At 39.8% G+C, this 14,338-nt stretch overlaps 1 protein-coding gene across 1 annotated transcript in view; it reads right to left on the bottom strand.

Annotated features, from left to right (window-relative positions):
- The window catches only part of LOC124803257 (dynein axonemal heavy chain 1-like), an 866,140-nt gene that overhangs the window by 243,638 nt on the left and 608,164 nt on the right, over positions 1–14,338 (bottom strand). Inside the window, exon 37 of the mRNA XM_047264440.1 lies at positions 5,313–5,467. Coding sequence (XP_047120396.1) covers positions 5,313–5,467 — 155 coding nt within the window. The remainder of the gene's footprint in view (positions 1–5,312; positions 5,468–14,338) is intronic.

The following is a 14,338-nucleotide window of genomic DNA, read 5'->3' on the forward strand; positions in this document are numbered from 1 at the left end:
GTAGTCAATAAATAATAAGTGATGACATATGTATAACCTACACAGTGCTCATCAATGTTGTTTGTCAACCTGCCTTTGAATAGTCTCACCTACTTATATACAAATGTAAGGATGTAGAGGCCTATCTCACTAGGGGCAAGATAGATACTGCCTACAGGAAAATTAAAGAGACCTTTGGAGATAAGAGAACGACTTGTATGAATATCAAGAGCTCAGATGGAAACCCAGTTCTAAGCAAAGAAGGGAAAGCAGAAAGGTGGAAGGAGTATATAGAGGGTCTATACAAGAGCGATGTACTTGAGGACAATATTATGGAAATGGAAGAGGATGTAGATGAAGATGAAATGGGAGATATGATACTGCGTGAAGAGTTTGACAGAGCACTGAAAGACCTGAGTCGAAACAAGGCCCCCAGAGTAGACAATATTCCATTGGAACTACTGACGGCCTTGGGAGAGCCAGTCCTGACAAAACTCTACCATCTGGTGAGCAAGATGTATGAAACAGGTGATATACCCTCAGACTTCAAGAAGAATATAATAATTCCAATCCCAAATAAAGCAGGTGTTACTTGTGAAAATTACTGTACTATCAGTTTAATAAGTCACAGCTGCAAAATACTAACGTGAATTCTTTACAGACGAATGGAAAAACTAGTAGAAGCCAACCTCGAGGAAGATCAGTTTGGATTCCGTAGAAACACTGGAACACGTGAGGCAATACTGACCTTACGACTTATCTCAGAAGAAAGATTAAGGAAAGGCAAACCTACGTTTCTAGCATTTGTAGACTTAGAGAAAGCTTTTGACAATGTTGATTGGAACACTCTCTTTCAAATTCTAAAGGTGGCAGGGGTAAAATACAGGGAGCGAAAGGCTATTTACAATTTGTACAGAAACCAGATGGCAGTTATAAGAGTCGAGGGACATGAAAGGGAAGCAGTGGTTGGGAAGGGAGTAAGACAGGGTTGTAGCCTCTCCCCGATGTTGTTCAATCTGTATATTGAGCAAGCAGTAAAGGAAACAAAAGAAAAATTCGGAGTAGGTATTAAAATTCATGGAGAAGAAATAAAAACTTTGAGGTTCGCCGATGACATTGTAATTCTGTCAGACGCAGCAAAGGACTTGGAAGAGCAGTTGAATGGAATGAACAGTGTCTTGAAAGAAGGATATAAGATGAACATCAACAAAAGCAAAACAAGGATAATGGAATGTAGTCTAATTAAGTCGGGTGATGCTGAGGGAATTAGGAAATGAGGCACTTAAAGTAGTAAAGGAGTTTTGCTATTTGGGGAGCAAAATAACTGATGATGGTCGAAGTAGAGAGGATATAAAATGTAGGCTGCAATGGCAAGGAAAGCGTTTCTGAAGAAGAGAAATTTGTTAACATCCAGTATTGATTTAAGTGTCAGGAAGTCATTTCTGAAAGTATTCGTATGGAGTGTAGCCACATATGGAAGTGAAACATGGACGATAAATAGTTTGGACAAGAAGAGAATAGAAGCTTTCGAAATGTGGTGCTACAGAAGAATGCTGAAGATTAGATGGTTGGTAGATCACATAACTAATGAGGAAGTATTGAATAGGATTGGGGAGAAGAGAAGTTTGTGGCACAACTTGACCAGAAGAAGGGATCGGTTGGTAGGACATATTCTGAGGCATCAAGGGATCACCAATTTAGTATTGGAGGGCAGCGTGGAGGGTAAAAATCGTAGAGGGAGACCAAGAGATGAATACACTAAGCAGATTCAGAAGGATGTAGGTTGCAGTAGGTACTGGGAGATGAAAAAGCTTGCACAGGATAGAGTAGCGTGGAGAGCTGCATCAAACCAGTCTTAGGACTGAAGACCACAACAACAACAACTTATATACTTAGCTATAACTATTGGAATCATACACATTTGTTGATGATTTCCTGCTACCCTCATATTTCTTGCTATCAAAAACTGAGTTACTGACCATATTTCACAGTAAGAGAGCTGCTCAAGAGTCCAAAAGATTTTTTTACTGTAATTATTATCCACAGTATGTATATAAATGTTTGCTGAAGGATAATAGCTACATTTCAGACATATTTTACCTTTTATATTAATGGCATCTTCAGTTTGTCCTGTCTACACAAACACAACAAGATGTGCCAAATGAACAATCTGTTCTTATCACCATTAATTACTTTATGTGTGGGCCCACAGCCTTGATGTAATTTCTGAATGATAAAACTATTTTAAACATCCATTGGAGGCTGTTAAATTATTTATCAGTGATGAGCTTTGTTTCATCATGTAGTACATTACATTACAAGCCAGTTTTGGCCTATGGCCATTTTCAACAGTTTAAAAATAATACCAACAAAGCGAAAAGGTAAAGCACTAATTTAATGTTTTTACATTTAGCAAATTACAATTACTGTTATATTACTTACCACTTGTTAGCAGTAATTTAGTTACATGAGATATTAAAAAATGTGTTCCTGTATGCAGTAAGTGATGCACAACATTACAGATGCAGATTTTTGAAGTGTGCATGTGAGAACAAGAGTCTCTTCCCACTTAGCACTAAATAGTTTTAAAATATTAGAGAGGAAAGTTGCTACTTATCATATAGCAGAGACACTGAGTCGTGATAGGCACAACAAAAAGATTCACACAATTATAGCTTTTGGCCATTACGGCCTTTGTCAGCAATAGACACACATACACACACGCTCACACACACTCACACAAACGCAACTTGCACACATGTAGCTTTTGGCCATTAAGGCCTTTGTCAGCAATAGACACACACACACACACACACACACACACACACACTCACGCAAACGCAAACGCAACTTGCACACACAGTGCATTTGCGTGTGTGCAAGTTGTGTTCACGTGAGTGTGTGTGTGCGTGTGTGTTATGTGTGTCTATTGCTGTCAAAGGACTTATGGACGAAAGCTATAACTGTGTGAGTCTTTTTGTTGTGCCTATTGCAACTCAGAATCTCCGCTATGTGGTGAGTAGCAACTTTCCTCTCTAATATTGATACATTCCACCCCGGATTTTCCACTGTTTGATTTAGTTTTAGAATACGACACATATATCAACAACACAGCTGTAATTTAACAGTTATTGTTATATGCAAACTGTGACAATGTTAAATCAGTGATTTATCTTTTTGCTTTGTTGATATCATTAATATGATGTGTTGACATGGCCACAGCTTTAAACTGGCCAAAAGTATGATATATGATGAAACAAAGGTCATCTTGTATAAGGAATCTGACAGCCTACAGTGGATATTTAAAATCATTGAGAAAGTTCTTATGACATTGTCACTGTTCTTGTACTATAAATCTAAAGATCTTTCCAGATCAATCATGAGGTGTTTGACATCATTCAACAAACGAAAAATAAAATATAAAAACAAGAAAACCAAAAGATCTTGATGTGGATATGTGAAGAATTTTTGTAAGTGAAGTGGAAGTGTTTTCGCTAAAAAAAGTGATCATGAAAAATAGTTTCCTATACAAGGTCTGTTCAGAAAATAAGAGACCATTTTTAATTACATCCCAAAGGAGATATTTAGTTACACGTTGTTGGTAGCACTGCCTTGTAACAGAATGATCCATACATAATGAAGTTCCTTATATCATTTTCTTTGCAAGATTAATTCTTTCACTACTGTGGATGTCTATATACATCTTGTTCAGCCACTCACAAGGTGCTGTGGATGCCTGTACATGCACCGCTTTGGTTTTCCTACAGTGCTATAGAGGACTAAATGTGCATCCTCAGCTGCTGACCTCTCACTGCTGTGGATGAGTTACTTACGTTCCACGGAGAATAAAGAATTTTCAAGTATTTATCATACAACGTATGTGCCTCTTTGCATGCTATCATTTGCAAAAAACCTCATTCACATTATCTTGAACTGTTTATGAAATATGATGGTTGTTATGACCACATCCTTGAACATATTCTCAGTTCAAATATAATAAACTTTCTTGAGGCTGAGAAGCTTATGTGTACAAATCAGCATGGTTGTAGAAAGCATTGCTTGTGTGAAACTCAGCTTGCCCTTTTCTCACATGATATACTTAGAACTATGGATGAAGGGCAACAGGCAGGTTCCACATTTCTAGATTTCCAGAAAGCATTTGATACGTTGTCCCATTGCAGGCTGTTAACAAAGGTACGAGCATATCGAATAAGTTCACACATATGTAAGTGACTTGAAGACTTCTTATTTACAGAATCCAGTATATTGTCCTTGATGCCAAGTGTTCATCAGAGACAAGGGTATTGTCAGGAGTACCCCAGGGAAGTGTGATAAGAATGCTGTCATTCTCTACATACATAAATGATTTGGCTGACAGGGTGGGCAGCAATCTGTGGTTGTTTGCTCACAATGTGTCGAAGTTGAGTGATTTTAGGAAGATACAAGACAATTTAGACAAAATTCCAGTTGGTGTAATGAATGGCAGCTAGCCCTAAATGCAGAAAAATGTGTAATGTTCCCATGCAGTATTACTAGTGTCCTGCATGATACAATCAAGTTTAAATATCTGGGCACAATGTTGTAAAGTGATATGAGGTGGAATGGGGATGTGAGAACTGTGGTAGGTAGGCAAATGGTCAACTTCAGTTTATATGGAGAATTTTAGGAGTTTATATGGAGAATTTTAGGACAGAGTGGTTTATTTGTAAAGGAGACCACATATAGGACACTGGTGTGTCCTATTCTTGAGTACCACTTGAGTGTTTGGGGTCCATACCAGGTCAGATTGAAGGAAAACATTGAAACAGTACAGAAGCGGGTTGCTAGATTTGTTACCGGTAGGTTCGAACAACGGATGTTACGGAGTTGCTTCAGAACTCAAATGGGAATCCCTTGCGGTAAGGTGACTTTCTTTTCAAGAAACACTATAGGAAAATTTAGAGAACCAGCATTTGAAGCTGAATGCTGAACAATATGCCACCAACATACATTCCGCTTAAGGACCACAAAGATAAGATACATGTAATTAGTGCTCATATGGAGGCATACAGGCAGTTGTTTTGCCCTCACTCTATTTGCAAGTGGAATAAGAAAGGAAATGACAAGTAGTGTACACAGTACCCTCTGCCACACACCGTGTGGTGGCTTATGAAGTATCTATGTAGATGCAGACATATTTCCCCCATGTGCAGGGACAGAAATGGGCTTGTTGCATGTGGCTGTCCATGGGACATAAAAATCAGTAACTCAAGAATGAAATGAGATACCATTCTGAAGTCTTAACAAAAATAACTTGTCACAAATTAATTATAAACATCTTCAATGTATTTTACCTTATTTGGTTTGACATCCTTGACAATACAGATTGTTTCCATAACAAGATGAACCCCTGCAGGGGGCTTTTTGAGTGCTCTGACTTCAGTGATATCTCCTTTATTCAATGCTCTCAGGCTGGCTTCAGCTGCATTTAACAATGGCATTGCCTCATCTGAAATGGTGCATGTATACAAATGTTAAGTCACAAAGGACTGAAATCAGTAAAATGCAAAACATAGTTGAAGCAGTTCAGTTATGTACAACAGCAATGAAATACTGATCCAATAAGTCTACATCAGTCTATGACATGGAATCCAAAATTTTCAGGACCGGTGTTGCCATCTGGAAAGTAGTAGATCTTTGCACCGCTAGGTGGTGAGAGGTGCTAGCTGGGAGGATGTGTTGTGTGTCCACAGTGATTTCTGTAATACTCTGTGTTTGGTGTGCAGCGATTTTATGATGGATCCACGAACAGAACAGCGCGTGTGTATCAAATTCTGTGTGAATCTTGGGAAAAGTGCTATGGAGACCCTTGCAATGATTCAACAAGTGTATGGGGAACAAAGCATGAGCTGTATGCGTATGTTTGAGTGGCATGCTCAGTTCAGGGCCGGCCGTACAGATGTCGAAGATGATGCTCACACTGGAAGGACTATTAGGCGCACAACGCCAGACATTATTGCCAAACTTCAACAATTGGATCGTGCGGATCAATGTCGAACCATTCAAAACCTTGCAGATTAAGTGAGTATCAATTATGGGACATGTCAACAAATGTTGACTGATGAACTGGGCGTGCATTGTGTTGCTGCAGAATTTGTGCCAAGGATCTTGACTCCCGACCAGAAAGCACAGCGTGTTAAAGTGTACACAGACCTTCATCAGACACCATCTGATGATCCAACCTTCTTGTCACAGGTTATCACTGGCAACGAGAGCTGGATTTATGGTTATGACCCAGAGACAATGCAAAAATCATCCCAGTGGAAGAGCCGGGGCTCTCCAAGCCCCTAAAGGGCGAGACAGGAGAAGAGAAAAGTGAAGAGCATGATCATCATTTTCTTTGATACCAAGGGAATTGTGCACAAAGAATTCATGCCACCCAACCAAACAGTGAATTCCACATACTACTGTGATGTTTTGTGGTGGCTCCGTGCAAGTGTGCGGCGACGATGGCCCAAACTTTGGCATCAAGGGAACTGGCTGCTGCATCACGAAGACACGCCCTGTCACATATCCTTGCTCACCAGGACCTTTTCGGCAAAAAACAACAAGGCAGATGTACCCCCATCCACCATATACTCACCAGATTTGGCACCTTGAAACTTCGCACTATTCCCAAAACTGAAACTCAATTTGAAAGGTTGTGGTTCGGCACTCTAGAGAGGATTCGAGAAGCATTGCTGGCAGTGATAAACACCCTCAAAGAACAGGACTTCCAGGAAACGTTTGACCAGTGGCAGAAGAGCTGGGACCAGTGTGTACGTGCAGATGTGAACTACTTCGAGGGTGATGGTGACCATTAGTCCAAAGGAAAGGTTTTTAACAGATGGCAGCACCAGTCCCAAAAATTTTGGATATCACCTCATATGACCGCAATTATTTGAGATATTTCACTCTCTCTTACTGGTTTCAATTAGTAAGTGTTGGACTCCTTTCAACAATTTATTAGTTTTTGCATGTGTAAATCTGTTTTTGAAGACCAAACAACTATTCTGTAGGAACAAACACAGATTCAACATGTATTAATTTTGAGAAATTGTTGTCTCTTTTCAGTCAAGCAAATGGCAGAGTCAATGTTGATGGTGCATTTCTTGATTCCTAAAAAAAATTCAATACAGTTCTGCCTGTCCCCTCACAAGAAAAATACTCACCCATGCTTCGGAATATTGGAACATTTGACTGCAATAAAGATGTTATATTTATACATGCTAACCTTTTGCCCCTGGCTCTGCCTACATGTGAATTCAACATATATATTGAATATGTCTCTGCGTCTCTCTGTGCACGCCTCTTCTGCCCTCTATCTGTTCACCTCTTCCTCTTACCTCTATTTGTCTATTACCTCCTCCACACTCTCTGCATCTTCATCTCCTCCTCCACCCCTCTTTGCCCATTACCTCCACCCCTGTGTGTCACCATATCTTCCTCCCACCTCCCTCTGACCATACCCTACTCCCACTCTTTCTTTCCATCTCTCCTCCCCATCTTCCTCTTCCACCTGCCCAGTAACCTTCTACACTTTCCACCTGCCTCATGCATCTCTCCCTCCTCCTCCTCTCTGTCCAATTCCTCCTCCCCCTCACACTTTCCATGCCATCGTTTATTCATCTCAACCTGCCCCCAGCCTTGCTCATCAGCATGTGCAGCCCCTGCAACACTGACATGCTCATCTTATAGAGCAGACTACTCATGAGGGTATTGAAAATAATTGCCTTTTTTTTCCAAATGTACAGGCTGCCATGCAAAGCTCGTCTATAAAGCATGCTGACACTACTCCAGTGCAGCACACTTCTCATGCAGGGCAGCCTACATGTCAGCACCCAGAAAACAGACTCTTGCCCCTGAATGTAGGGTGCCCTGCAAAGCAGGTTGATTTGGTAGGCCAATACTATTCTCAAACAATATGCCTACTGTGCAGGCCAGCCTACATGCAGAGACTGGAAAAACCATGTTTTTGCCCGTATCTCCACTCCTATTTGAGCTAACGGGTCATAAACGGCAGAGTGCTGATACTGGTTAGGCCTACTGTTTCTGTGTCAAATTTGGTTCAAATTAATCAGTGGTTTTGGAGGAGATCCCAGACATACACACTTACACACAATAGTTTTACCTTTCTAACTAAGGCTGTTCATAGATAAAGCTGTACACTGACAGCCGATATCTTTAGGAAACTCTTGCAAACTGTAGAGAGACTTGGGCCTTATAAACATTTGGTACAAAGACCAGCAGCTAACTTAGAACATAAATAAATGCCATGTAATGCATGTAATCTAATTACTATGTGATCACTGACTAGCCACATGAAAGGTTTTAAGCTAGAATGATCACATTTAAAAAAAATCTAGACGTGACCAGATCCTGATCCAGATTTATTAGTAAAATCATACAGAAGAGTAATTAACGCACAAATGAGGTTGCTTACAAAACCTTGGTTCAAAAATTTCTGCTTGTTAGCCAGGGACTTTTATAAAGCAATATTAATGAAGGAAGACGGCATGAGTTAAGGAATATCTGTACTTCATTACCGGTTTTCCTATCGGTCTGCATGAGTGTGTCTTAGAGATGCCCTGTTTCTAATACAGGTTAATGTTACTGTCTCCAAATTGTATCTTATATGATGACCAAGAGTTAAATTAGACCCATACAGGCTTACATGAAGGAGTATAGAGTATATTTCTTCCAATGCATCAGTTATGAATGAAATTTCCCTGAGATTTCTCTACCTGTTTGTAATAGCAGCACACTAATTATTACTATTTTCCTTGGTCACATCACTCACCCACCTTCTTTGTTCAAACTACCAAGAACAATATTACAATCAGTGTTATTTTAGTTATATTTAATTTAACTGCCATTTTCTGTTTTAATTTTGTAGTTGTTAGATTTATTTTTCTCTGCTGGCAGCATCAGCCTTGTAAATAACACACCTCTCCCTTGCCACCCTGAACTGTACAACACACTAACTACATTTCATCCTTTAATATAGTGGGTTAACTTTTCACGTTAATTACTATCTCAGCTATATTTCCTCACAATGAATACTCTGATTCTCACTCCTCCTTAACCTCACAAAATCGTAACCTCTTGTTTCAGCTGCTTCAGCGCTGTGAGCAAGAACTGCTGTAGGGCATAAACCTCTTGGGCACCACTGGTAAGGAATGCTGCAACCCAGAAATACAGGCCAGTGCTTCACTCTGCAGGAAGAGGCATACTCGAGGTCTTACCTGTCAGGCAACCTCCTCCAAACAGGTCAGCAGTATGTGTCAGAGCTGTTAGTAGCTCATTCCAACATCCATCCTTTATCTGCACTTTACAAAGAACTGGGTCTACTCTCCCTCCATCTCTACTTTCATATAATTATCCTGTTTGAAACATGACTAAAACCACACATATCCGCTGCATATGTTCATTTCCCAGCACATACAGGATGGACTGATCAAACAAACATGCCAGGGGTGTTGGGTCTATATACAAACTGATCCCAAAGTCTTAAGCACATCAACCCAAGGAAAGAAACACAGGCTGAATTAATGCTCATTGAAATAAGCGTCAATACAAACATATCATAATGGGAGACCTGAACATAGACTTGTTGAGAGACAATCCCTACTTTTTAGTTGCAACTACATGAACAGTCTTCCATTATAATCTACACACTATAAGTGCACAGGCACACTCTTATACATTTGATCGGGAGGGGGGGAAGAATAACAGATATAGGTCGAACTTCAGCTTCAGCCTCTCAGCATATGATGTAATATTCAAGGCCTACTCTGTGCTGCCCCCAGAAATCAAATTGCATATATAACTTGTAGAAACTAAACAAATAGATCATGACACTCAAACAGGCAACTGCTCAGAAACCTCGTGGCATCAAATAACCAGTGAGCCCACAATTGAAGGTAAAATGCACAAACTCACTGTTCTATGCAACATACATGCCCCTATACACAGCCTGTGTAAGAAAATCTCCTGCTCCTTGGCTGACAACAGAAATACATAAAATGATGAACAACAGGGATACTGCTCATGGATGATATAAGGCAACTCTGAAACATAACAGTTACAGAGAATACAAAAAGCTACAAAGCATGCTAAGGCAATGCATTCACAATGCCAAAACCAGGCATGCTCATTCTTATGCATGCACTAACATGGCAACAGTGACTCTGTGGAAGAATCTCTGTAGCTCAGTTGTTGGAAAATCAAAATCAGCAACCAATTTTCAGGTCTCAGGCAATGAACTGAATGAATTCCTCTGCATCAATCAACTTGTGGGGCGGCAGGTGGAAAATAAAGAATTATTTCCTATTGTATGTTTGTTGCCGTTCTCTATGCAGGCTCTCTAACTACCATGTTGGCAACCAGAAAGTGATTAGCAAAAACATGATGCCTGTAATTAAGAGTTCACTGTGCCCACTCTGATTATTGAAGTTCATTACTCTGAGGATTTAGGATGATGTTTGGGATTCATAGAAAATGCAGTTTACTATAACAATTTTCACTATATTCTGAAAATGATAAAGCATAAAATTCCAGACAAAAGATTACCCCTATTAGCTATTGTACTATCAGAGCTGTTCAGAGTCTATTGCGCGGATCCTAATATCCTTAGATGATGAAACTGTTCAATAACTGTTATCGATGTAAATGTTCAAAGTGAATGCTCGCCAAAATTTGATGTTAATACTCATCAAACACCACACTAGTAATGGTAGAAAGTCTGTCCTGCGGCAACACGTGAAAATACGACACACGCAAACTGAGAATAAATCACTGAAGTCGTTCCACTATTAACACTTTACCACAATGTGAACTCATTGTTAAGTGCATATTGAGTTACGTAATACGGCATCCAAGGCTGTTCCTGGCAACTGCACAAATGCGATGCGGTTTCTGACACGGAGTGCATGCTGATACGAATCTAGAAGAGAACTGGGGCCTTAACTCTAGCTCGCACACTCTTTATTTATATAGCCATGGTGCGGACTGCCAAAGGTGCAGCCGACAACATTTGCCTTACTGACTAACCACTGGGCTAGCAAAACACCACTTCAATTTACTAAATAATTAACTGCTTCATTCGCTGAAGGCCAATGAAATTCTCAATTTAATTGTGCAATCAGTACATAGGTAAGTATCTATAATAAAATTCTAATGTGGCTAGGTTAAATACTTTTGACGAGAGAATTATTTTAGTTGTACTACACGCAATAGATGAACTCTGAACTTGCCCTTTGGAGGGACGCTACAGCTATAGTTTTATAGCTACCTTTTTGAAACTTCTCACATCTTTGTTATTATAGTGTATCTCCATTCTACCTAAATATAAACATCCTAGCTTTATCTAATCACTTACTTAATCTAGCTTGCTTCCGAACTTTAAGGACACAAAACAGGAAATCATGAATTTCAACCAAAATATTACTTTGTGAGATCCAGCATGCTGTTTCTACTAAATTACAATGAAAAAGGAATCTGAATATAAATTTTGAAGTTTCTAGCTCCTTCCTATTGCATCAATGATTTTTATGTAAAATGTCCAAATTTCGAAAACCGTTTAAGTTACCAAACTGAAACTTAACACATTATTAGTTCAGCATCACTCCTGACATGCAATTAACTTTTCAGATTATTTACTTTATTTTTCAGATATTGCGCAACATTCGTGATGTCATAGCTAGTTACAGCGGACTAGGCTGGCACACAATGGAAAGCATATGAATTTTATATGGCGTGAGTAAGCTGCTTCCCTACGAACTTGCACGCACCAATGAACTATCGGCCACAAGAATACCATAACTACATAATGAACCAGAAAGCTTTCCACTTAAAACACACAACAATAAACATAACATGAACATTGATAGTGAGAATCTCTTACAAAGTGATAAACAACAATGGTATTAGCATAAACATGATCAAGAATGTCACCGACAGCTTAATACCTGTCTTAATAGGCATATTTAATTTTTGCCTCATGAATGGAATACATTCAAATTCATAGAAAAGAATTATACTCTGACTTACCGCTAAGACTGAAAACCCACAATTGGCATGTTATTACCAATCAATCAGCACACTATCTGTCATTCCCAAAGCCATAGAATATATTGTTTGTGGGCAAATTACTGAACACTTGTGTGATTCTATTTATTTGACAAATAGTAGTCCAGTTTTTACAAACTCCACAGTACAATTAGTGTGCTTATCAAGGTAACTGATGGCCTGAGATAAGCTATGGACAACTGTGAAACCACAATATTGCCACTAATAAACTTCAGCAAATCTTTTTATACTGTCAACTTTGATATATTGCTCAGAAAAATGTGACAGCTAAATTTATCAGACAGGGCATTGAAGTGGTTTGAAATATAACCATGAAGAAGTGGTCTGACAGTTACTTGAAAACCAGAAAGCAACACTGAAGTGGTTTGAAATATAACCATGAAGAAGTGGTCTGACAGTTACTTGAAAACCAGAAAGCAAAGTGATGTCTATGGTAATGAAAAATTGTACTGGGAACATGATCTCGGAGTGCCACAGGGGTCCAATTACGCCTACATTTGTTTTCCTTGTATGTCAAAGATATTTCATCAGTTTTGTCTTCCTGTAATATCATTTCTACACCAATAACCTCCAGCTCTGGCCAAGTACCTAACCTAAAGGTATAAATACTGTGACTGCTTAGATGAATGATGATCTGTCTTCACTGGTGAAGAATTATGTGTAATTTTGAATGAGCATTTAAACTGCACAGAGAATACAGTGGTGAGTGCCACAAGACTTCCGTCTGCCTCTACACCACCCTTAGGAAGTTTTGAAACTTATTTCCACACTGAAGAGAGAGCAGGCACTGTGCTATGCTGACAGCAGGCTTGTGACTGAGTGACAGCCTTTGGAGGTCACGGCTGTTGACATCAGTGGCATTACTTCTCATGCTGGTGTGGAGCCATGATTGCCCCTCACTCTGTTCCAGTCACCTCAGCAGGGTGTGGAGACAGTTGTGTGCAGCATTCTACCTGCTTCCCTCTGGTGGGAGTCACATGGTAGCTGGTGCTGAGGCACCAGTTGTCACTTTGAATGCAGCACTGGTGATAGAAGGTGCACACAGTAGGACAGTGGGGCCATAGTACCAAGTCCCATGCAGTTGCTTCAGTTTTCTATTGCACTCAGCTATTCTCATCTCGCAATCCTCTTGTGTGTATGTTATAGTGACCCACATATTGCCACAAATGCCTTATAAGCCTGTGGCTGCTAATGAAATGCCCTATGGCAAATTTCTCACTCATTCTTATTACTCTTGCTTAAAAACTGGGTTGCATCACTGCACTGTCCCGCTCCATGGAGATGAGTCCCTCAGGTCTTATTCTTACTGTGGCCCGCTCCTCTACTGCAATCACCTTTATCCTTAATCTTTAAATCAAACACATAATACTAAATCAGCTACTCTTAACTACTACATAATTACTATATTAATCAGCAACTTTGTTAATATACCTTTCATCCATTGCTTGGGGAATTCAGTCTACAAGAACTTGAACTACTCCTGCATTGGGTTTTCACACGGCTTGTCATTTCAAATACATCAAATCTAGGCACAACAAAGAGTCACTATGGGGACAGGAACTCCTACACATGTCATGGTTACCCAACATCTACCAGCCCAATACTGTTCCACATGCTGCAACAATCACTTTGCAGTGATCTGCCCATCATATGTTGCTATCACCTGACTTAGTGAATAGTCCAGGCTTGGTTCCCAGGTGTCAAAGTAAATTTTGTTTGTACAATACATCTAGAGGTTTATCTTACCAATACAGCTGTGGCTATGTCACATTCAACAGAGTAACCCCCATTATAGTAGCTGGTAAATGAAATGTGGGTCCCATAATATCACACATAGTCCCATTGTTTAACAGTCCACCACCTCACAGCTCGAAACGTCTTGCCCCCATGAGTTTCCATTGCTCAGTGCAAATATGCTGCTATGATATTGTATACTGAGTATATCCAATGAAAACTTGTTCTCTGAAAATAAGGTTCTGATTTGGTCACCCATTTTTCAGAAGGACGTGCATCCATTTTGCCTCTGAACAACTGCATGATGTGCTCCCACCTACTGCTATCTTGCAAGTCAGGCACATGCTTAGTACCCTGCTCTGACATTGGTAAAGCTCATCCTCTGTCATCACCACATATCAATCCTCATCTGCTGCCAATCCAATAGTAGCATTCCTTCCTCTCTCAAGTGCACAAGTTTTCCAACTGACACTAACTTCAATAGATAAGTGTGCACTGTGGAACACCTAAACAATGC

The sequence above is a fragment of the Schistocerca piceifrons genome, chromosome 6 (assembly GCF_021461385.2).
Source record: "Schistocerca piceifrons isolate TAMUIC-IGC-003096 chromosome 6, iqSchPice1.1, whole genome shotgun sequence".
In the NCBI taxonomy this organism is placed as follows: Eukaryota; Metazoa; Arthropoda; class Insecta; order Orthoptera; family Acrididae; genus Schistocerca; species Schistocerca piceifrons.